General features: G+C 43.1%; 1 protein-coding gene across 2 annotated transcripts; it reads left to right on the forward strand.

The window, feature by feature from the left end:
* Positions 1–478: 478 nt before the first annotated feature.
* On the forward strand, positions 479–21,242 carry MCOLN2 (mucolipin 2). Of its 2 annotated transcripts, XM_035890646.1 has the most exons (14): positions 479–500; positions 2,144–2,303; positions 5,360–5,533; positions 8,979–9,123; positions 9,815–9,902; positions 10,055–10,151; positions 10,650–10,749; positions 11,336–11,451; positions 13,255–13,404; positions 15,033–15,134; positions 15,249–15,371; positions 18,121–18,327; positions 19,701–19,816; positions 20,879–21,242. In XM_035890646.1, exons 2-14 carry the CDS (start codon positions 2,151–2,153, stop codon positions 20,913–20,915), a joined length of 1,608 nt encoding a protein of 535 aa, XP_035746539.1. In that variant the 5' UTR covers positions 479–500; positions 2,144–2,150; the 3' UTR covers positions 20,916–21,242. The 2 variants fall into 2 exon arrangements, with proteins under 2 accessions (XP_035746539.1, XP_009633379.1); XM_009635084.2 differs by lacking the exon at positions 479–500 and having other exon boundaries at positions 2,139–2,303.
* The last annotated feature ends 3,974 nt before the right edge of the window (positions 21,243–25,216 follow it).

Genomic DNA, 25,216 nt, shown 5'->3' on the forward strand with positions numbered 1-25,216 from the left:
AATCCCTTGGAGCTTTTCAGCTTTAAGTGCTTTGGTTGAAGGTTCTGGTTCTGGAAATTTGATGCAGGTTATTTGGATGTTGTTTTGAATCAATTTGAGCAACGATTAGAAACATTTTTCTATTTCGCCTATTGCCAAATGAGTTGTTTCTTGAATATTACACCAGAGGACGCCTGTTCTTTATTGGAAGACAAAGCCCAACAACGATATAGGCTTGAATCTCATCTCTTCCTCTTAAACTGACCAAGTACGTTGCTTTCCTTGGCTGAATTTCCTCCTCGCAATGTCTACAGCTGATTAATAAAGGAAGCTAAAGGCATCGGTGAAAATAATCCATAGGCAGTGGAGTTCAGCGAGGGCTGGTTGTGTAAAAGTGAAAGTATTGTTATTAGTCAACATTGAGATTTTAGAATAGCTGTAGGGGCTTGGAAGGCAGCGTTGGGAAGATCAGCGTGTCTGCCGTGGTACGTATTTGAATGTCAAAGGAAGTAGTGTTTCTTGTAAGGTTTCCTGTTTGATTTTTTTTTTTTTTTTTTTTTTTAAGATTTTTCGCTTCAATACGCTTTTACTGGAAGCTTAGGGGGGGATTTTGCTGAAGCACTGGAGCACAGCGTCATACCTTCATGCTTTAAGTCTTGACCAGATCCAGCTTAAACCTGCTCTGTTTCCTTTTTCTTTCCCACCTACTCCTGTGACTGGTACTCTGGGTTTGGGCTCGTTCGTTGTGTACCCACGCAGAGGTCGCTGCCCGTTCAAAGGAAGCTGGTGCGGGCGTAGCGATGTCGTTGGGTGTCAGCGCGGGACTGGGGTACGTTATGTACCCCTTCCCTTAGACAATACTCGCAGCTGTAAGTAGCACGTGTTTTTCTGTCAGATGTGTTTAAATTGTTCAAAGTTTTTGTACCTTCAACATTATTAAAACCAGTCCAGTATGTTTTTATTATAAATTTAAATAGGGAGGTACTCCACAGTTTCTCTTTCTTGAAAACCTTCCTGTGTTTTTCCTGTCTCCAAACCAAAATCAGCTTACTTCCCATCATCTTCATGAATGATTGATTTAGGGCTCTGTAATATAGGTAACCTTTGAGTTTCTAATGTTAAAAAACATTTTTGGTTTTTTTTTTTCTACTTCCTCTTATGAAGAAACACCACAGTGTCGACTTTACTGCGTTTTTTAACTCTCATTTCTCTTACAAGATAACTGGTTCTAGCAAATCAAATGTGCTTTTTGGTCTACAGTTTGGGCTTAAATACCGATACACTTTGGACGGGTGGGAACAAAAGAAGTACAAATGCACCTGGAAACTCAGAAGTGATGCTTCTGGTTTGGACCTTGAGCGAAAATGTTGTCCTTTATAAAATTCAGAATGTGGGGAGTAATTTTCTGGATGGTAAATGGGGATGGATAATTGGCTTATTTAGCCAGTCTCAGATAAGATTGCTTTACCTTAACATGTGGAGGGAGGAAAAAAAATGGTAAGTTTGGTTCTGATCTTTGTGTGAAGTAGGGAAGTTCTGACAAGTACCATACTGGAAAACAGGGTTAAAGAAATTAGGAGAAAGGGAAAGTTTTCAATGTCCCATTCAGCTGAGAGGGAGAAATTTTAAGTGTAGGACACCTACAACAATAATCCTCTGTGCTTGTTCCTCTGATATTTTACACGCCCAGATATTTAAATAAATAAATGCCTCCGAGTTCAGCCCTTAAAGCTGCATGTTCCTAACAGAAGCGTGCTGTGAAGCCTGCACTGGTTGTTTAGTCTTTAAGACACCTTTTTCTGGTGGTAGAATGCGGGTTATTCAGAGAAATGTGTTAACAGAGACCTCTCTCTATTTCAAATATTTAGATTTAAGAAAGAGATAGATGTAGGTTTGCTATTACTATTACAGATCTTCTTAATGCCTATTTCCTGAGAAATAGTTGTGTGAATGTTGTGTTTTCATGATCTAATGCAATTGAAAGATTTTTTTTTTTTAAATGATGTGATCATCAGGAAATATTTCTTGCGTTTTGATGTAAAACAATCAGAAAACTGTTACAGATCTCTTCTGTCACGTGGTGATCTGAGGTGAAACTGCAATATGAGGAAATGGTCTGCAAAAGCGTTCTGTTGGTTTCTAATCAATGTATTATTTATGGCAGAAATACGATGGCTCAGTCAGATTTAGATCTAAAAGAGACTGCTTTGAAGGAGGATTTGAAGTTTTACTTCATGAACCCGTGTGAAAAATACCGAGCAAGACGTCAAATACCGTGGAAACTGGCTTTGCAGGTTTTGAAGATCCTTATGGTTACTACACAGGTAATCCTTCCTCTGCTTTTATTCTTGGAAAGCCTAGCAGTGATGTGCAGGAGAAGCAGGTCCGTGGCTTCCAGGCCTTTGCCATCTCTGGGCATTTGTTACTGACTTGGGCTTTCTGCTTCAGTCCAGAAAGAAAAAAATACTACGAAAGGTGGTGGGTAAGATTGACATCAACTAAATTACAAAAGCCTCCTGAAGATTTTTGGGCAGTATTTGACCAGGTGTTTTGCTGTTATTTTAAAATACCCCAGCGCTGTCCGAGGCTTGCCCTCGCCGTGCGGCTCTGTGGTCTGCTTCCTGCTACGCTCGCAGATCATCATTTCACGGGGTGGTTTCCAAAGTGATATTTCTTAAAATCTAGTCAGCAGCTTGAAATGTGCGTGTTCAGTGTGAAAATGCTATGTAGAGTCTCTGGTGATGGTGGGGGCGATGGGGCTCCAGGAGCCGGACGTGCCCCTTGCTCCTGCCGTTGAATGGTGGGTTTCCAACCGCCGGGTACCTGGATAGGCAGAGGCAAAGAGGGGGGCGGTTTAGAACTGCACTGGTATCGTGGTGTAGTCGGCTAATTTAGCATCCACTAAGAAATGGTGACTGGAGGTTGAGGGAAGCAAAACGGGGCACATGTAGAAGTAGAAATGACATTTTCTGGACCTTTGCAAGACAGGACTCTGACATCTGACACGTTGCAAGTACCGCTAAATATACAATTCCTAAAAACATGCTGAGTTGCAGTACTCCAAGTTTGCGTTTGACCTGCCCGCTAGAGTGAAGCGTAACCCCGGCTTACATGTCCCCGTGTTTTATTGACCGCTCTCGCTCGTCACCCCCCCGCTGGAAAGGCACAGCCGGCTCCCTGGCCCCACTGGCATGGGATCCGGCCGCTGCTGCTGCCGAGCCGGGGTCCTGCCGGAGCTCTGGCCGCAGGCGGGAGTGGGATGCAGGGCTTGCTCTGGCTAGGCGAGGCGAGCTGAAACGGGCTCTCTGTGCTAGTGCTGCCCGTCGTGTCGGGGCGTTTTAAGGAGGGGGTGGCAAGCAGGGCGTGAGCTTGGAGGATGGGCTGCCCCATCTTTACAGGCAGCTGCACCTCAGATGGGGATTATTGCACTCTCCTAGAAGACAAGGCAGTGACCTTTGTGTGTGAGTAACGAGACAAATTACAACTTTGCATGGTTCAGTACTTTCAATCTATCTTAACCTACCGACTTAAATTCTTGGGAGAGTCACCGAATGTGTAATTTTACTGTCTGCTGTCCTAGGGTCCCACTATCCTTCGTGAGCAGAAGGGGTGCTCTGCTGCTTGGCTTTCAAAGGCCACGAGATTTTCTGGGTTGCTGCTTAAGGTTTTTTTGTCAGCCCTAGGTCTTGCTCAGATGCCAGGCAGGTAGTCGGCAAGAGAAGGGAAATAGAGTTTCAGAAGGAAAATGCGTTGCTGCTCTCCAGGGGGATCTCTGACATGAGCTGATAGTAAATGGGCAGGGTCAACAAGCATCTCCGTATTTCAGAGCAAGGGCAAGACCCTTGAAGGACAACCTAGGAATAAGTGAAGCCTCCTCCTAGCCAGTTCTGCCTGGTGCTGGCCCATTAGTCGTGACACTTGCGGCTCCTTCAGTGTGGTGCAGCAGCTGGGGTATCTGTGCCTGACCGAAAAGCAGAAGATGCTTCTGTCCCACGACAGGGAGCAGTTTTACTCCAACGCTGTGCTGAAATCCCGTAGGGCGTCCCCTGAGGAAACCCCACCGAGAATGTTCTATTTCTCTGTATTGCAGCTGGAAGATCCCTGGTTTTTTTAGAGATGCCAACTAGAGTGCTGCAGACTTATTTGTAGCACTCAGTGATTTTTTTTTTTTTTTTTTTTTCAGTCAACTGAAGTTTGAAATAGTTGATTTAAAACTTGGCTAAAAATATGAAGATTCAATTCTTAATCTGAAGTCTGTATATACCCAGTAGAGCTGACATCCCCCCCATCTCTGTCCTGGCTGTGACTTTTTTGTACAACCAAACAGCCTTGCACTAAATAGTCCTGCTGCACGTTTTTTTTTTTTTTTTTGCCTGGCCCAGATCTAAGCAATTACTCTCTTAAGACAAGAGATGATGCATTCCAGTGAAGGGGGGGAAAAATAGGTGTCCTTTCCAGTTCCTGTTGTTTTAAATGAAGGAATCTGGATGCTAGTGGAGCCTGCCTGTTTGCTTTGGGGGATTTCTAAGTTCACAGTTCTCTTGCTTGCAGTTTCTCACTCTTCTTCCCTACTGCCAGTTTCTTATGGGGCTTAGAAAGGTCATTCAGTACTGAGGCAGTTTCATGTTTGCTGTTAGGAAGCAGTTTAAACCTAGGATGAAGAGTTAGGTGTTTGGGGCTTGGGATATCCTACTGCTACTGCACCTGTGCAGAAACTCCTGTTGCTTAATTTTTTTTCAGTGTCTAGGGTCTATTTACATGTTTTCCCTTGGTGGTGGTGGGAATGGGAGCATCCATATGGTAGGGCAACACAAATTCGGAGTAGTAACTCTGCTGTCTGCTGCTGTCTTATAGCCTCCTTAACCAGCCCCTGGGTCTGCAGGTGATGCTTTTTGTTGCTGTGGGGTCCCACACAGGTTTGCTCTAATCCTGTGCCATGCCAGAGGTAGGAAGAAGGTGCAGGAATTTGTCCCGTAGCAAAGCAGGGCACTTCTGGGGTAGCAGGCTGTGCTCGCAGGTTAGCTCGCCTGCTGTTTGCATCCTCAACAAAAATTTTGGCAAATTCCAGTTAGATTTGATGGTCTAGGATGTGTGAAAGGTGGCAGTGATCTAACTCTCTTTAGTCTCTTTAGTTGCTGCTCTATAAGTTTTGGAACCAGTGGGAGACTTTGATTTCTGTTTCTCTTACCCTGCATGTGGTAACCTTGACTTACTAAAGTCTTACGGCATTAGTACTGTAGCAAGGTTACAGCAACAGGCACCTTTCTATTTTGTATTTGTTTTTGCATATTTTGTATTTGTATTTGCAAATCTGTTTCCAAAATGTTGCTGCTTGACCAGTGTTCAAAATCCAAACTTGTTTGTTTTTTTCTCTTGTCAGCTTATATTTTTTGGTTTGAGTAACCAGTTGGTAGTCTCGTTCAAAGAGGAAAACACTATTGCTTTTAAACACCTATTCCTGAAAGGCTATTCTGGAGTTGATGAAGATGACTACAGCTGCAGTATATATACACAACAGGATGCTTATGATAGCATTTTTTATGTTATTAATCAGGTAAGTGTGCGTGTTTATAATGCACAGTGTTAAAGCTGAAGCTATAATCTTCTGCTAAGGTTCTGGTTTTCTGTCACCATTCTTGGATTTTGGTTTTTGGTATTTCAGTGAATCTGCATAGGTGGGGTATCCTGAGTTTTGTGTGTAGATGTCTGCATTTTTGTCTCGTGGAGACAAACTGAAAGCAACATCTTCCTCGGTGCATAGTACTGAAATCCAGAAAGTTTGAAAATCAGTCATCTTGCATGAACTGAAACCTTTGTTTAGGCCTTACTTTGAAGAGCCATGGGCCTGAATATACCTATGCATGGTATTCAGAAAATCTGTGCTTACAGCGACGCTGAATTGCAGCTTTGTAGTGAGTGCCAGAGGCCTGAAAATGGGGAATACGGTACTTCCAGGAATGTAGGGGCAGTCACCCTGATTAGGGATGGTATTTTAAAGAACAGTCCCTTTTCAATCATGGGAGGAAAGTGAGTAAATCTAGGATGAAAATTCAGTAAACACTTTTGTGTTTAATATTATATATTTAGAAGTCATGAGATGAAAGACTGTGTGTGTGTGTGTGTGTGTGTGTGTGTAAAATGAAATGTCTCTTGTGCTTGGGGATGATGATAAGGCCAGAAAGGATTCACTTGGGATGAATGGAAAGTGGCTTTAAACCACCTTTCGTGTTCCCTGACCTTGGGGCATCAGCCCTGACGCTTGGCTTAAAGCAGTTTTGCTGCCGTCGGTTGTGACTCTCATTCCTGGTGTGTGAACTGAGTGTTGAAGTAGTTTTCTCAGTCTTCCTTTGAACTCTGAACATTGCCCCTATTTCTGCTAGAAACTATGCTTTTTTTTTTTTCTTTTCTTTCCTTGCTTGCTTTGTCTCACTTTCCTTCTCTTGTAGGCACTAAGGCTGAGGTGAAGTCCAGATAGAAGACAGTAGAGAAATAATAGCTTTCTATCCTCAAGAATGAGCCAATGTGTGATAACAGGCATCAGAAAAAGGTCACTTTATAAAATGTCTATGTTGTATAAATGTAGACATATCATTTAAGGATATTTAAACTTGTGTAATCTGGGTTCTTTAGTGTTCTGTGATGTTCCTGAAACTTTTTTTTATATCATGCAAGACTTTAAAAAGTGTTCCTCCAGGTGCACATTATAACTGGTGTTGCTTTTTCTGGGTTGTATTTTGGTTTGCTTTTTTAAAGGATGCCTTCTAGGAAGAGACCAGCAAGCTGGCTCCTAAGCTAAAAGCAGTGCTTTTTTGTTTTGAGATGGGCAGCTAGAAGCTATAGGTTTTGGTGAGTTGAGTTTGATTTTGAAATGCATGGTTGGGGGGGGGAGCTTGCAGGGGTGGGGCAAGCAGAAGGATATGATATTACAGAAGATGGTTAACAGTGCACAGCAAAACTGGAGTTGTAAAAATGGAATTTTAGGCTTTGTATAATGTGCTGCTGCAATATTTTCATGCTCTGGAAAAAAAAAAAAAGAAAATACTTTACACTTACTGGGAGAGTAAGTAGACAGCTTTTCCTTACTTCTCTCCTGGGTCCAGTTTGGAAGCTTCTGTTACAAGGAAGCCATGTGGAGTTCTCATGCTTGTGTCCTGCCTGTGGTCGAGTCTGGAGGACCGGGACGCTCTGGCTGCATTCTGGGGCTGCTGAGAAATGGGTAGAGGGGGAGTTTTGCTTCTACTGTTTCGTAGCGTTGTTTGAAAGCGGCGTGTGGGTAACGCAGAGCCATGTGTTACGCTGGCAGGAGGGCAGAGCCTGAAAGCACATGAGGACAGAGCAACGGCTGTTGGATGCGCTAATCTGGAGATGTCTGCAGAGGGATGTGGAGTTGTGACTAACGACTGTTTCCACTCACTTGACCTGCTTGGCAGACTCGGCTTCCTTAGTTTACTTTAAAATAACATTTGGCAGGGTATGGAGGCCGTGCTTTCCTCCCAGGCTACCTAAACCTGTTGCAAGCTCAGCTGTGAGGAGCCACAGCAGCACTGTGAGGCAGAGCTTTGGGTGGAAGCGTGGTGGTTCCTGCTAATGGTTCTTCTGGACATGGAGCGTGTGGTTGTTAAATGGATGCTGGGACTTCGTACCCCGCACGATGGGCTAGTGGCCATAATGCCTATAGGAAGGAGGAAATAGGATGACACTGAATGATGCATAATAGCAAAATCCATGTTTAAGGGGAAAAGGGTCTGATCTGTATTTTTTTTTTTTAAGGAATGGGAAGCCTCATCTGACTTCCTGTGCTTGCTTCCTTCAGGCCCCCAGGGAGGTAGATGCTTCCATCAGAGCAGCCTGGCACTGTACGCTGCACACAGCTCTAGGTGACGTGACGATAAAAACTAATGAGTTACTAGATGGTTTTATGCCTTCTTCCTCAAAAAGCCAGGGCTCTGTCTGGCTTCTCTTGGGCAATGTGAGCTGGTGCTAAGCTGAGCTGGCCGACAGCTGTGTTCATGGTCAGTCGTTGATCTCCTTGGCTGTCGAGGAGCCAAGAACCAGAGGGAGAGCTGTGCCCTGGGGTTTGCCTCCCTTGTGCAGGGCTGGAAGGTGTGACTCCAAGGGCCAGAGGATACGTCTTGCTTCCAGCAGACACCAAGGACGCATAGAAGGCAAGTCAGGAGAGGACCGGCCGTGAATGGAGGAGTTTGGTGGTGCTCAGGGCTGATCTGTGTGCGGGCAGTGCTTGGCTTGGTGTAGCTTTATTCGCTTCCACTTCTAGTCCTTGTTTTCAAGCATATCTTAACATAGGAAGAAGGAGACTTGTGCTGTATTTAGAGTAAGTGAAAAAGAAAGCGGCTTCCCCACAGGCATGTTTTCAGTTGCTTGTGTGCTTGTGTCAAGCAGGCAGGTTAAATTACTTTTGGAGGCTGCCCAAGCCCTGTGTATGTTCCGTGGTTGCTGGTTACATAGCGAACGCATGGCTTCCCTCATCTGTAGTCACACGGAGCAGCTTTGGTTTTACACTTCGGGGTGGATTCGATAAGAACTGTGACTTGGATTTTCCGTCAAGCTGTTGAGTTGCAAGTGGTGTGAAAACTAACACCTTCATCAGATAAATATGCAAGATATCCCTGGAGCGTGTGTGGTTAAGTAGCAATACTGCATTGAAGTCCCTGCCAGGCATCTAATTAAAAGCTGTCTGCTGGCTTGCTGGCGCGTGGCTAAGGATTTGCAAGCAGCCCGGTAGGTACAGGGATCCCAGTCAGTGTCACCAGGATGCCAGGCACTACTGATTAGTGGCCAGCATCCCTCGTAGCTTCCCATGAGACATCCACTCTCAATTTACAGACTTTATGTGAAAGAAAAGATTTTTTTTGGGGGGGGTTTGGTTTTTTAATGTAAAAAGCTATATTGCTACGTGTAACTTTGAGACTGCAAGTTACTATCTAGTGCAAAAAAGATGACGGTCTCTAACTTCTGCTTCTCTTTTGTTTTTAAACTAGTACAAGCAATTAAAGAACATATCCCTGGGGACGCTTGGGTACGAACATGAAGGATCAGGTTTAAAAATCTGTAAACAGCAGTACAAGAAAGGCACGATGCTTCCTTCCAATGATACGCTGAACATAGATGTTTCTACTGAAACAGGTATAGTGGTGGTGTATGAAAAATGCCTTGCTGGGGAGTACTTACATTCTAATGCTAAATCAGTAAAGTTTAAAGCCAATAGCTCCTTGCATGGCAATCATAGGAACATTAACATGCCTTTTGCCTATTTCCCTCTTGGTTTTTAGTACCTGCCTAGACATGGCATCTGTGTAGACTATAGGAAGCTCTTTTCAACTGCTGTCATTAGTGGGTTGTGGAGGGGCTTTTTTGGTGGTGGTTTTTGATTGGTTTTTTTGGGGATTTTTTTTTTGTGTCCCATTCTCCCCTCCCCCCTTCTTAAGCAGAAAGTTCAAAAGCAGAATTCCAGATGCTGGTCATCTGTACCTTCAGTGGGTGGGTGTCCTTGCTGCCTCTCAGGGTTGAGTCCTTGCTGTTAGCCTCTCAATATCTGCTACATGAATCTGCTTCTGATCTCACTAGCTGGGGCTCTTTATGGATAGGTTTGTTTAAAATTAACATTTTTGCCTGGTTAGGACTTGCCATTCAACCTGATGAGGCTGCTGGTGCTTAGGGACATGGTTTAGTGGTGGGATGGCAGTGTTAGGTTAATGGTTGGACTTGATGATCTTAAAAGTCTTTTCTAACCTAGATGATTCTGTGATTATCTCAGCTTTATGATGCCTTCTATGTGAAGTTTTTAAGATTACAGCTTTTCCTCTTCTCCTCCCAGAATGTATCTTTTTTAAGCCACAGGAGCTAGCTGGTAAGAAGGCCGAACTGAAGCTGAACTCTTCTTTTTTCAATCTTGAATTTTACAGGTAAAGCAGTGGTGTGTTTTTTTTATTTAAAACTTGACCTTTCATATGAACATGGTAGATTCTGAGTTGTGCAGTTTCCTTGCTTTGTGTATGTGTGTATTTCTGTGTGTATTTTTATATATATGTATTTATACACTCTTTAATACATTCAGGCTTATACAGGTTGAAATCTCCTTCAAGCTGAAAGGCATTGCTCTACAGACAATCCATGCCCGTGAATTGCCTGACTGCTATGCATTTCAAAATACTGTGAGTATGGGGTATGGCACTTCCAACATTGTGTGTGTGTGTGTATATATGTGTATATATATGTATATATATAACAAGAGCTAAAGCTAAGGGGCAGTCATCATCCTTATACTTGGACTGCAAGGGAAAAGCAGTTGAGCATGTCCTGGCCCTCACCCCTCCTTCCCAAAGGTTGCCGAAATGGTGTTGCCAAGGGGTAATACTGTTTTGTATCGTATTCCAGCTGGTAATTTCATAACTTGAGAAGGAGATAAGTAATTGTTATTCTTCTAAAGGTTAAACTTGAAGTTTGGCTTCTTGGAATGCTGTTTGTTATGCTGTATGTGACATGTTCTTAAACTATGTCTACGCTAACACTTATGGTGACAGCTTTCTTAAAGCTTACCTGACCAACAGATATTAATGCATATTATGTCAAAGCACTTACCGAGCTTTTTTTTTTTTTTAATGGAATGGAATTTTGTTACTCTTGTTTCTGATATACTTTTGTGTTTCCAGATAACTTTCAATAATAGAGCCCACAGTGGAAAAATCAAAATCTATTTTGATAGCGACACTGATATTCAAGAATGCAAAGACTGGCACATATTTGGCTCTGGTAAGTATGGTGCATGTCCATTTGCATGATCGCAGTTACCCGTCTCCTCCCGTCACTACCCCTGCTCTGTAACAGTCTGGCTAGCAAGATGTTCCCCATCCTGTTCATCAGTTGATATGAGTAAGCCAAGGAAAACACCTGATTTAGGGTTACATGATAGCTTATAAACCTATGGGTGAAAAGAATACAGTACAGAAAGTCAAACAAGCTTCTGATTGTGGGTCATGGAATGAGAAATGAGGTGGGATTTCTTTGTTTGGTTTTAATTTAATAATGCTGATATGGGCCAAAGTCTGCATTTCTTTTACCCCGTATAGTTGTAATGCTGTTGATGTACAGATAGACAGAAGAACTTAGTGCAAAAAGGGACCCTTCTATTAATATACACATTTTTGGTTTTATTTTGAAGAACATGCTTTTCCCTTTTGTGGCCCAGTCTCCAGAGTTGCAGAAAGATTATAAGAAATATTCTATCTGTTTATGGGGTGAGAGTGTCTGCATGCAAAATATGTGACATTTTATAACAATTTGTGCTCAGAGAGATGTGAAAAGATGAACTCTATTTCCTTTCTTTGACTCTTTACAGTTCTCCAGAAAAACACTCAGTATATTCTAGTCTTTGATGGATTTGTCATTTTAAGTTGCTTTGCTTCTCTCATCCTCTGCACACGATCCATTGTTCTTGCCTTGAGACTACAAAAAGTAAGTGCATTGCTCGTAATCTCAACGCTTATTTTGCCTTTGTCTGGCTTGCTGCTAGTCTTGTCAAGTGATACATTTTGAAATATTGGGTGGTATAGCTGTTGCAGGACATTGCTGTCTTACTGTATCTCTATCTCTAGAAAGGATGTGTAGATGTCTGTGATGAGCAGTTGCTAGCTGAATGGGTTTTTACTTCTGTCTGTGTGGTGCTGTAATATGAAGAATTTTGTTGTATTTCTTGAGAGCAAGAGAATGAGACGCATTTTATTTTTTTGGTCCAGGACTTAATTTTGTCTAGGATTTTACGCAAAAAACCCCAAAAAACTTCCGAGTCTTTGTGCTGCTAACAGCCAACACAACCTGCACCTTCGAAACACGAATTCTTCCTTCCCTGGCTTCGGAGTAGAATTCCCATAAAGGTCTTGTCATAAGCCTTTAGCCTGGAGAAGAGGAGGCTGAGGGGAGACCTTATTGTTTCCTACAATTACCTGAAAGGAGGGTGTAGCGAGACAGGTCTCAGTCTCTTCTCCCAGGTAACAGGCGATAGGACAAGAGGAAATGGCCACAGGTTGTGCCAGGGCAGGTTTAGTTTGGACATGAGGAAAAACTTCTTCACGGAAAGGGTTGTCAGGCACTGGAACGGGCTGCCCAGAGAAGTGGTTGAGTCCCCACCCCTGCAGGTATTTAAAAGCCGGGCAGACGAGGTGCTCAGGGACGTGGTTTAGTGGTGGGATGGCAGGGTTAGGGTAATGGTTGGACTTGATGATCTTAGAGGTCTTTACCAACCTAAACGATTCTATAAAGAAATGCTTTAATGAACATCCCTCAAAGCCAGTTCTAATGAGAAAATGTAAAGCATAGCATATAGTGTGAGTCTAACTCTGGCTGGGTTTTTTGGTCTTTCTGGGGCTGGAGCTGCCCTTTTTCAGTTCTTTCCTCCTTCTTCCTCCATGATCCCTGACTGCTATCTGCTGTCACCTTCTTCCCTGCTCACCCTCCTTTGCGGGCTGAGGCTAGCCCTGTCCGACTTCATCTCAAGCTGCTTGCAGAGCTTCATGTCATCAGACTCAGCTCTTCTGGTCCAAATACTGATGCAGAAACACAAGCTGGGCCCTGAGATGTGCCAGCTTTGTAACCATTGATACAAGCTTTGCAAGCATGCGGCTTATGGGAGTTGGAAAAAAAGAGTTCAGGATAGGTAGGATATGAACGCACAGATACATGTTTATCTTGTTCAATATATCCTTTTTGTGGCTTGTAAACAAGACAAGGGTGGAAGAGGACACGATTCAGCAAGGGCATTGCCAAGCTGCTGTCAGGAATAGGGGCATCAGCATTTATTCATGAGCAGAAAGAGCAAGTGAAAGCAGATAGGCAGTGCTGGGTGTGGGAAGTGATATTGTTGGCTCTATTGGAAACAAGAGCTCTTGCCTTGTAGATGTATTTGAGTTATTAAATCTCTTTTTCACTCCTTTAGTTGGATGGCCTTGCTTTGTTGGAGGTGGATAGAAACTTTTGTGAAGGGGGCTATAAAGGTGCTAACAAGCCATAGTTAGGCTAGTGGGGATTTGTTATGAAGTCAGCTGTTCTGTGGGAAGCTGGTTTTCACTGGCCTAAACCAACCTTAATTTTTCTCCTATTTATTTCTGTTGCTGTCGAGAATGAGTCTTAAGCTATTGTGTCAGCAAATACTATAGGAAGAGGGGGTGTATGAAACTTGAGCGTTGCTATCTACTAGGGCATCTGTACATATTTTTTTGTCTAAGGTGACCTATAACTAAATATCTAAATGCTTGTCAATAGAGGTTTGTGAACTACTTCTTGGAGAAATATAAGCGTCATGTCTGTCACGCTGATCGCCTGGAGTTCATAAATGGATGGTATGTCCTGGTAATTATCAGTGACGTGATGACAATCATTGGGTCAATCCTAAAAATGGAAATAAAAGCCAAGGTGAGAGCTTAATACTTCAGATAAAATACCAGTCTTGTTATGACCACGTGTAATGTGTTTTAACTTGGGGGACAAATGCAAGTGAGCTATAATAGTCACTAGTCATCTTGTTTACTTCTGCTAGTTCTTATTTCTTCATTTCCTAGTGCTAGTTTGACTGATAACTGCTTTCAGTCCCTTTTCCCCAAAGTCTTCCAGCAAGACCATGTAAGCTATTTAAACATCTTATTTCTACAATGCTAAATCCCCTAATCCCTGGTATAGGACCTGTGGGTGGACAGTTCCTGACAAAAAAACAAAAAATCAAAACCAAACCTTGGGCTGTGTTAAGAAGTAGTAGTACATATTGCAGGGGGAAACCAGGAGTCATCCCCTTGTATAAAACAGGGGTCTCCATGGCTTGTGGGGCTGGAAACATGGCTGTTACGGTTTGTTTTCCTTGCCCGTCCAAACTACAGGCACAGACAGTGTCACCTGCTGGTCTTTGACCTCCCAGTCTGGGCTTGCTGAAATCAATGTGTTTTGTCAAGCTGGCAGCTCTTCAGGGTTTTTTTGAGTTTGTGGGGGTTTTTTTTTGTTTGGTTGGTTGTCTTTTTTTCTTTTTTTTTTTTTTTTCTTTCAATAGAGCTGTATGTCAACAATTCATGTGTTCACAAAACTTTGTATTCTGGGAAAAACAGGGTAGGTAGTGTGCTGCTCCTGCTTCACGTGTGCTAAGGCTCAAAGGGCAGATGCCCGGGGTGGCCTTCAGAGGAAGCACTTGAGAACCTCCAGCTATATGGTCTTCAGGGTTTTTTTGAGTTTGTGGGGGTTTTTTTTGTTTGTTTGGTTGTTTTTTTTTTTTTTTTTTTTTTTTCTTTCAATAGAGCTGTATGTCAACAATTCATGTGTTCACAAAACTTTGTATTCTGGGAAAAACAGGGTAGGTAGTGTGCTGCTCCTGCTTCACGTGTGCTAAGGCTCAAAGGGCAGATGCCCGGGGTGGCCTTCAGAGGAAGCACTTGAGAACCTCCAGCTATATGGTGAGGTGGGGGGATGAGGGTAGGAAATCTTGAGCTAGATGGGCATCTCATGCTTATTGCAACCAGTTCTAGCCTTCTAAAGTAAAATGCAAGTAGAACTGCTTACAGACTTCACTGGTAATAAAAAATGATGTTCAGACTCTCAGTAGCCGGCAACCTGTTCAGAGATGTAAATGCACGTAGCGTGGGAAGGGCTGTAGTCCTGAGGCTCACTTTCACTATTTGGTAAAACACAAGCCAGCATTTAAATGAATGAGAGCTTGTTTGCCTAACAGTAGCATATATTGACCTTTTTTAAACAAAAACATGGAGATCTTCAGTCTAGTATTAGAACTGTGTCATAACCAAGGGAAAGGCTTTAGTTCTTGCAAAACTACAAGACCGTCGACGTAGATGTGCTTTCATTTGCAGCACTGTTGCATTTGGGTGATTTCACTAAATAACTGCAGTTCACTTTGGCCTGATTTCTTTGTGATGTAGCAACATCCTTTCTGTATTGGACTGCCCTGCTTTGCTTGTTTGAACTGCTGGAACTTGACTAGCTGCCAAGCTGGCTTACCTGCTACCGCTTTGTAACTTGACCACCTGCTCTGTTTGGACCCTCAGACCCTCACGAATTACGATGTCTGCAGCATTTTACTTGGAACGTCAACTTTGTTCGTCTGGGTTGGAGTCATCAGATACCTGGGATATTTTCAAACCTACAACGTAAGGCAGGAATCAAATATTCAACAATTAAAGCACATATATGTCATTCTTAGGCAGGTCTCTCTCTAACTTGTGGCTTTTTCCCCTTCTTCTTTCTTCCACCCCGACATGTAGGTGCTCATTTTAACTATGCAGGCGTCACTGCCCAAAGTGCTAAGGTTTTGTTGCTGTGCTGGGATGATTTATCTTGGCTATACTTTCTGTGGTTGGATTGTCCTGGGACCTTATCATGAAAAGGTACGTACTGCTTTTCTGGTCTAACGATGTGTGTGTAGTACGTACTTATAACAACAGAAATAAGTCTTAAATTCATGTTTTTATTTAAAAGCTGTAACATGAAGAGCAGGGGGGGTGTTTCGCCTTCTATGTGTAGCTCCTGCCACCTGCTCCATTCAACAAAATAACTGTATTCTTGCTTTCACCGTGTGCTTGAACTCAGTGTAATCTCAAACAGGAGGCTGTGTTTGTGGTGAGTGGATGGTTTGCCCAGGCAATGGCTGGCTGGGGACTGGAGGTAGATTGGTTTATCTCTTTCGCCCTCTTCTGGCAATCCCAGTTCAGATGGCTTAAAGAGGCACTCATTCACTGTTACCATTTCTGGGAATCTCCTTGACTCTGCCTTTGTTTTTTCCAAACCTTTCTTGTGCCATGTAATTTCAGCTCCTAAATCTTGACTCATGAAGGGGTGGATGAATTCTTGTCTTGTTTACTTTGCTTCCTGAGCAGGGGTGTGTTGGGGGGTGTGTGGGGTTTTTTGTTGGTTCAGTGTTTTGTTTTAAGGTTGATATTGAAGCGTGTGCCTCGTATGTTGTCTTGTCTGAAACCTGGATACGGCAGTAAGGCTTTGTACATTCCAAAACACAAGCGAAAAAACCCACAAAGCTTGTCTGTGTGTTGGGTTTTTTATTATTTTTTCTTGGCAGATGCTCTATGTGATACTTTGAAAAAAGGCATATTCCTGTTGTGATAAATTCTGGATGTCCATTATCAGTAACAAACATATGACTTCTCATTCTTAATTTTTCTGGTTATACACAGCATATAGCATAACAGAGACACATGCAGCAGTGCTTACTTCAGCTTCTTGTGCCTCCCAAGCATGGATTCCTCGAACATAATGTAATTCTCTCCTTTTGAGAAATGCAGGTAGTCAGCCTGCACATACTTTAAGTAGGTGACGGTACATTTCTCTGTGGGATGCTGGATGCTGTAGGATCCTCAGTCATATTAGAGGCTCAATTGTTTATAGCGGGCGCAGCGTAAATACTGTTGTAGCTTCCCTGCAGCAAGTGCATTAATTATCCGAGCAAAACATGCTTACCTATGAAAACATTACCTCTTGCTGAATGTCACAGATCAATGTCGAGGAAAGCAGCTGTAGCTGTGCAGGGGTTTCCTCTTGCTGATGGTTCCCCGGTACCCCGCTGGAAGGCAGTGTGGGACTGCGCAGCGCAGGGCTGGCTTCCCTGCTGAGGAATGGGAAGAGCCTTCCCTGCTCCACAGGTACACAGGAGAGGGGTCCTGATGCTCAGAAATTCTGAAGGCCTCAGCTCAGAAACATAGAAATACGTATGGGGTGGGTTTGTTTTTTTTTTTCCCTTCTACTACAGCCAGAGAGAGGGAGTGGGGATCCTGCGTTTTGTGTTATTCAACCCAGGGGCTTACAGGTGAGCAAACCTTAGCAGGTTTCTCTCTGTACCCATGCATCAAAACTTGTGGGTTACTCAAGAATTACCCGTGCCATGCACCCCTTCTCAGAAATGTGCTGCTGAGTCTCATAATGGCTTTAAAAATAAATAAAAGTTATAAGAATAAAAAAAAATAACCCATAGGTAAGTCCAAATCTGCCGTTCCTATGTAACAGGATGTTCTCCTTATAAACACATGCCTCTTGACATCTTGTTTTCAATATAGGACCGATATTAAAGTGAGTATAGTCATGTTAATTAATTGATAATAGCTACATTAAAACATTGTGCATTAATTCATATTGTCCAGTAAAGTATAGTTAACAAATCCCAGTTATTTGGAGGGACAGAGCGATGGTAGGAAGTGTGCTTACCTGGTTGATGTATGGAATGTAGCCTCAGGCCATGTTCCACCTTGGGGAAATGGAGTTAAGAATTTGAGAGGATGTCCTTGAAATGAAACTATGATTTTGTCCAGGGTGTGCTTAGTAGCTTCTCAGTACAGCTATAGCTTTTACCTACAGCTCAGGGTTTTGTGAGTGACAGATGATGCTGTCACAAGACAAATGTAGTTTAGACCATTTGAGCTCTGAAGACTGTATGCTATCTCTAATTTCTTAATACAATATTGATTAATTACCCCTACTCCAGTAATGCTGGGTAACCAGAGGATGTGGATTCTGTTCCCAGAATACCGCCACTGATTTACTGTATAGATTCTGTGAAATCACTTTACCTACATGTGGTTGGCGAACAGAACGATATTTTCCTGCAGGTCTAAACCAGCTTAAAATTCAGTAACTTACACTTTCTGCGGCGGTCAGTAACTGGCTCTTCTGCCTGTTGAGCATCGAAAGTTTGTTTCTTGGTAATAAGTCTTCTTGTTTCTGATGTCTATGCATAATGCTTAGCCAAGATTATATTTCTATATGGTTCTATTACTGACATGTATGTTTTGGTCTGAATGTATGGGAAAGGAAGTGTGGCAGCATTTGACTGGGTTGGCTTTTTTCTCCTGCCATGCGTAAAACTCAAAAAAACCCCAAAAAAACAAAAAAAAACCCAACAAAAAAAACCAAAACCAACAAAAAAAACACCCCCCAAAAAAACCAAAAAAAAAAAAACCAAAACAAAACCAAAACCACCAAAAAAAAACCAACAAAAAAGACACCCCCCAAAAAAACCAAAAAACCAACAAAAAACCCAAACAAACACACTTTTTTATAACTCTTTTCACTTTCCCTTTGATCTGGATGATTGAGCTTCATATTTATTAATAATTTGTACTTATTTTCTAGTTTGAAGATCTGAACACAGTGGCTGAGTGCCTGTTTTCTTTGGTCAACGGCGATGATATGTTTGCAACATTTGCTCAAATCCAGCAGAAGAGCATGCTGGTGTGGGTGTTCAGTCGGTTGTATCTGTACTCCTTCATTAGTCTGTTTATATACATGATCCTCAGCCTTTTTATTGCACTCATTACCGACTCCTATGACACCATAAAGGTAAAACATTTTTTTTTTTTTCCCCATTATACTCCTAAGCAGTTTTGTATTCATTCTTGTTAATCATTCAACGCCATACTCTGTAGCATTAGTTATGATGACTGGTGAGACTATTAAAATATTTTAGCTTAGTCTGTGGTGAAATTGGGAGGATGACTGGGTAGTCATCCAAATGACTAAGCAATAATTGGTTTGGAAAATCATCCTTAGTGCATGTCCCCATTTTGTATTTTCGGCTGCTTTGCCTGGCTTCAGAAAGGTAACAGCTAATGGAAACGTAAGTGGAAGGATGCTTGGAAAGAATCCATTTTTAAGTATAGTTGTTGAGAGCCGGAAAAGTCTTATCTGGAGTGAGTGTTTGTTCTCGTGGCAGCAGAAGCTGAAGGGTTTGATGGTATCTCGGAGAATATCCTCTTGTCAGGAGTGTGGCCAGGGCCAAGCAGATGACTCTTGACTCATTTAGGTGTCCAGGCTTGCTTAACATGCTGCCTGGAAATGTGTGGTTAAAAGGAGATGTCTTCCAAAAGCCCCACTACTTCTCGTTCGAGTCAAAATTGCGCCATCCATTTCCAGTATAAACTGGCTGAAAGCAAAACAAAGTTTTCAGTAATCACCTTTTTGTTCTTGCCCTCTAGTGCTGCCTCTCCTTCGTGCTCCTGGTAGCTGCAGCGCCAATGGGAAGGCAATGTGGATCACGCTCCTTAGCTCTCGTCCCTTTCTTGTCTCGGTGTCAGGCAAACAGGCCAGCAGAATAAGGCTAGTCTGGCACGAACCACAACTTCCAGACCAAGCAAGAGCCCCACTTGCTAAGCATCTCAAAATACAGCTTAACTGCCTGTGCTTCTGAGGGTGTTGGATGGTCTGACCTGCGAAACAGTGTTTTGCTGATACTGTTCCCTCCGAGTGCTTCGTGTGGATCTGTGGCGAGCCATTTCAGTGTGCTGAACTGGTGTCTTGCAGAGCATTTCTTCAGCATGGCAATGCTGAATATCCATGTTAGGGCCCTTCAAAGGCAGCATTGGGGTTCCTAGGGAAAATGAGCCCGGAGCACTCGTAGTAAGCACAACAGAACAAGGGAGAATCAATGCCAGTATGACTTGAGATCACTTGCTTGGCTTGTGGACAGCAAACAAAATGTAAGAGAATCTGTGAACAATATGAATCTTACGTCACTTAGATTGCTCTGTTCCACCAACGACATGTGGTGTTTCTGGGACAGGATTGTATTTTTTTTTTCTTTTTTTTTTTTCTTTCTTGCAGCAATACTGAACAAAAGAACCAAATAGTCTGGCTTTGGCTATTGCACTCCAGAGGAGATTTTAGAAGGCCCAGTAACACCTTATGTGTTGTAAATAAAATGCTTTCTCTTTCAGAAATACCAACAAAGTGGGTTTCCAGTAACAGATCTACATGAATTTCTAAAAGACCATGGCAGTGTTCGTTACAGAAAAGACCAGGCTTCCGTGCCATTCATCTGCTGCTGTAGGAGGTCAGTAGGGTGTTTTTAACGAGTGGTTTTCTCGGAAGTACACCAGTTAGCTTCTCACTGCAAAGTGCTGTTTCACAAATGCTGGAGCATCCAGGATTCAGCCTGTGGAATATTTGGACTCTCTTGTTCCTCTTGTGCTTTACTTGGTGTTAGATCTTTAGTCTGCTCATGGCGCAGGGGTGGCAATTCTGAGCTTAAACGCATCTTTTAAGTGTTTTGCTCATATGAAAACTACCATGCAGAAATTGGTGGAATTTGATGGGAGGGCTGCAGAGTATAACATGGAACTGCCAAGGAGTAAAGAGCAAATGAAGCCTCTGCTTCTTAGGGTTTTGCAAGTCTTCTGTTCCTAAAACGCTTTTCCGCTAGGTTGGGAGCAGTAGCAGAAAGCAAGAGAATGTGATTCAGTGACCAGTACTTAATCCCAAAGCTATGCTCTGCCTCTGAGGCAAACTGGTTCAATACCATCTGCCAGAATATTGGCAACACGCTTGTAAATGTCTGGTTGCCAACAACTCCGGCCTTGGGAGCTCTTTGCACTGGTCCTTTCGAAGCTGGCATGGGTGAGATGAACGTCTTGCCTGGTGCTTGCTGGTCTGGAAGTCTCTTCTTTGAATTCTGTTGCAGAGGAAACCTAACACACAGCCACAAAGGAGCAAGTGATGGGCATGATGGTGATGATGGGCAGGTATCCCAGCAGTTGCTGCAGACACTCGAAAGCTAACTAGTTAATAAGAACTCCAGCCAGGTACAGCTTCAGGTTTCACATCCAAGTCATTATGCAGGATAAGAGACTTGTCTGCTTGAGCATAATAAATATGCTTTACTGTAATACGCTGCACAGTATTGAGGGCACACGCCTGGTAGCTGGAATGCAAATCTAGAGCTTTTGCTAAGGTAGCAGTTTCTGCTTGATTGCCCCAGTGCAGGTGTTGGAGCTGTATGCTGAAATGGGAGAGCACAGAACAGAAGGATCAACACTCAGCTTGGTTTTGTATGGGTAAATGCTTCCCATTGCGTTTCTTGCTGAATGAAAAATTGTGAATTTTTTTTCTTTTGCAGACAACAGAGTGATGACAACTTGATACTTATTAATTGATGATTACACATTGAAATTCACCGCTAATACATGCCAAGAAAGCATAGTTGTATGGAGAAGAATAATTCTCCAAATGGCAATGAAACCCGTTCTCTGGACCTGCCTCGTTGAGGACAGAACCAATCTTACCCAAGGGAGGTGTGGGGGGAAGAAAAGCTGCTAATCTGACATCAGCTGGCTGGCCGGGGGAGAGCCCAGAAGCTGCAGCCGGAGGAGAGCTGTGAAGAACTCCGTATTCTTGCCCCAAGTTCTGTCACACTAAAGAAGGCTGATCCCTGAGCAGTGTCCGTGGGAGCTCTGTTTGCTAATCGCCTCTAGGAGGAAGGAAAGTGGCCCTGAACCAACTGTTGTTAATAAGAAAAAGAAATATGTGAAAATAATTTTTTAAAATAATTCCGTGCTAAAAAATATTAAAGTAGTCAAGGAGAAAGGAGGAGTCTTTCATCTAGTGATGCATTTGGCATTGAGACTGTAACTTCTACTTGGCACAGTTCATTTCCTTGAAATAAATTTATGTAAAACTCCAGAGCTGCAGAAAAGTGCAAGTTCATTCCTGTTCTCCCTCTTGTATATCATTTTAACACAAACCATTTATAGATCACAATCTCTTCTTTACCAGCTTTACTAAAAACTAAAGCAGTTTTGTTTGTGGTTTGTTTTTTCTGGCTTTGAGGCTTTTCTATTATATCCACAATATTTGATGTGTATTGTGTCCAAATTAAGCTTGCTACTTCAGCTGTAGGTAAATACTTCTTTTGCATGGTTGGAAACTTCTATAGCAAGCATCGTGTGAAGGATGATGAAAAGATTGTTGGTGGTTGTGGTTTGGTTTTTTTATAGTATTGCACTGTTGTGTTGCCATAACCTGGAGGACAAATTCAGGCAAAAACAATGCCAGGGCATTGACTTGCTGTATTACTTCTGTTTCAAGCACACCTTAAGTGGAAGAAAATATTTAACAACTGAGCCTGGCAGTTGGTTTGCCCCGTTCTTGTCCAGGTGTCTTTTTACAGATGACCCTCCCAAAGTACTGTTGGAGTTTTTTTTTCCCTTTGACTTTTTTTTTCTTTTTTTTTTTTTTTTTTTTTTCATTGAGAACAGACCACTTTTGGTAGCTTTAAAGTACTCACCATATAGTACTGCATAGGTGTGACCAGATGCTTCTGAAGCCTTTCAGTGGTGCTGACTGCCCCTGGGGATGGGTGGACTGTTTTATTAGATGCTCCACTTTGTCTGAATGGGGCTATCTGCTCCCTAAAAGCAAACTGTCCGTAGCAGATGATGTTCACTTCAGAGCATGTTGGCTCGGACTTGGCCTTGAGATCATTAACTATTAATGATGGACTCTGTGCAAGTTCTGGCTGGCTAGTGTTGCAAGTTGCAAAGGCAATTTGAAATCTGCCCTTGTATGAGTAAGGTGGGCGGCAGCTTAGTCTGGGGTAAAAAGGAAATGGTGCTGGTAAAACTCGAACAAGATCCTGACTTATTGAAAGCTGTTCTTAAAGAAAACTCTTCAAAATGTGGCCTTACATCCCCTTGAAACCTGGCATGAAGAAGAGTTATCAGAGGGGACCAGGAGTCTTTGGTAGCAGATAACCATAATGTGGGAAAACGATGGTCAGAGATGCACTAGAACTTGGGAAATTCATGCTCTGATGCTGCCAGGCAGTCATGGGAACAGAAACACAACTGTTAAAAAGGAAGGGCTCGCTAACTGCCTTGTCCAAAGAGTGTTCTTGTTAATGGAACTACTTGTTTATCTGCAGCCCTAGAGAGAGGAGCCTGATTTGCTGTTCTTGACCAAAGGCGGTAGAAGTTCACAGCACCATCTCGCAGAGACCTTCAGTAGCACTCCCATGAAGTCCGCAGTGGGCAGGCGTAGGAGGAATCCAGCGCAGCCCCAGCCTTCTTGGCAGTCATCGCCTCTGAGCTGTGCCGACACAGCGGTTGGTCATAGTGTGGGCTGGCCTGAACTTGACGTGAAGGGGCGAGACAGAAAATAACTGATTCTTGGATTAAATGTGAATAAATCCTGGAGGACAGCAGAAAAATAGACCAGACTTACTTTATTTTTTTTTTCCCCTTTTGGGAAACTGGAGAGTAGATACATGGGCAAAACCAGTGCTGGATTCACCCCTTTTTTTGGTACATTTAAAAATACTTCAATAGGTCTGTCTTCGTTCTCTGCCTCTCCTCTAGGATGTTTAGAGGAGAGGTTAACAACTGCAGCTTCTCCAGCAGTGTTTCTGGCCATCAGTTAAGAGCAGTTGTGACTGAGGTCTGGAAAGATGTGCTCTTGTTCAAATCTTCCCCCCCCTTGGTATTTGCCTTCCTGACAATAATTTTTTTTGTTGGAAATGATACCTTTTTGTCTTGCTTTGGCTGCAGCTAGATGCCTAGAAGAGATGGCTTTCGTGTCAGTATTTCCATACATGCAGGCTGTGCAAATTTTAATGCTTCTCGTGCTGAAATGTTTTTGGGACAGAGAATCTTCTCCCCAGCCCAGTCTGAGCAATGCCTTGCCATGGCCTCATTTGTCACTACAGCTTGTGGATAAAAATTAAATTGCTACCGATAACCTTCACACGGTTAGCAAATAATTCCTGTAATTGTCTTTTCATCAAACAGATGCTAATTGTGTGATCTAGAACAGAGGATTTCTGTCTTCTGCTCAAGATGGAAGAGTCAATTTTTCTTGTATAGAACTGGTTGGGGTCAATGTTAGTCTTTCAGCATCTGCTTTGGGGCCCTGGATAATCCGAGCGCTCCTCTGCAGAAGTGATCAGCATGAACTGATTGCTAGCAGAGTTTCTTGGCCCATGCAGTGTGCAGTCTTGACTTCATTATGTGTAAGATGCTGGCGTTTTCCATGCTTCTCTTTCTAAATCAAGCAGTTCCCTAGTAAATGGGACCAAAATTCAGCACATCTGAAAATGAATTGTATTTTCCTTACTGTCCTACCTTCTGCCATACTTACGGGGATCTCACGTTAGAGACTCGAACCTATAAAAAGCAGATAATTAATGCTGTGTTAGTGGATAATTAGCCATATAATGTGTTCCAGTATGTGTTGCCCTGATGGGGCACACGGATCCGTTGGGCACTATGTGCTTCCAAGGGCTGTTGCTTGAGCGTGCGAGTTCTGCCTCTCTTGTGACCAGGAGGTGTTGCTGTTGCCCGTGGCTACAAACTGCCAACACCCGACCCTGGCAGAGCAAGCCCTTGGGCTTGGATTTTTATTTATTTTTTTTCCTTTTATCTCTTTAATTTCTTTGCAGTGCTATCTGAGATAGGATAGCATGTTGTGGAAGTACTTTCTGTTTGGTGAACAGTGTGAAACGCTCATCGCCTTCTTGAGGTCTAGAGCCTCTCTTCCCTAAAGCAGGGGGGGTACATCCCATACCCTTAGCTCTTGCACCCAGAGCCATGGTGCAGGAGCCCCGAAGCTCTAACTCGAACAGCTTCTTTCCAATTTGGTAGGACATTGAGTGTGACCTGCCAAAGGCATTGACCAGCTGAATACTTGTCTGTGAGAGCGTCCTCGGGGAATGAGGGAAAGTATCATCAACCAAAGGAATGTAGAAAATACGTATGGTTCTTACTGATTTTGAGACTTAATTTCTATAATGGAATCATAAAGCTTTATTGTCCAATATTGATTTTTTTAAAGTACCTGAGCTGCTTGCTAGCTCGACTACTGCTTCAGCCCTCCCATATTAGAGCAGGTCACTAATACATTGTGGAAACCAATTTGTGTGTTCGCCATCTGTTTGGTTGGTTTTTTTTTCCCCTCTTGGAAGAAAGATGAGAGCCAGTTGCTGGAGCTTCTCATTGGTGCTCTATTCCATGGAGGTTAAACTTAACAGGAAATCTGGCATACGTTGGCTCGTAATTCTGTGCATTAATACAGATTTGAATACAGTTGCTGACCGATAGGGGGTCCCACCCCAGCTGCTACGGAGGTGATGCACAGTAATGGAAGCAGAACTGGAGCAGAAGCTTTTCTGCCAAGTGTTCTGACAATAAGCTGTTACTTTTGGTGGTCTTGTTCCCTGGGAATAAGACGCTTTAATTGCCTGTAGGGCTTAACAGGAGGAGGAGAGAAAGGGATGGGGAGGCAGTGAGGAGGTTGCATTAAAAAGAAGCAGGCAGGCAGGAAGAGAAGAAAGCTTTCTGCGCCCTCCTCGAGGTGAGCATTCGAGTGAGGGTGGGTGGCAGTTTGGGCTCTTATTTTTGGGGCTTTCCTTTGGTGGATAAACCAGGGAAAAGCCTCTGGAGCGGTGGGGGCAGTTTGGGGGTGG

Source organism: Egretta garzetta, unplaced genomic scaffold (assembly GCF_000687185.1).
Source record: "Egretta garzetta isolate BGI_Z169 unplaced genomic scaffold, ASM68718v1 scaffold43, whole genome shotgun sequence".
In the NCBI taxonomy this organism is placed as follows: domain Eukaryota; kingdom Metazoa; phylum Chordata; class Aves; order Pelecaniformes; family Ardeidae; genus Egretta; species Egretta garzetta.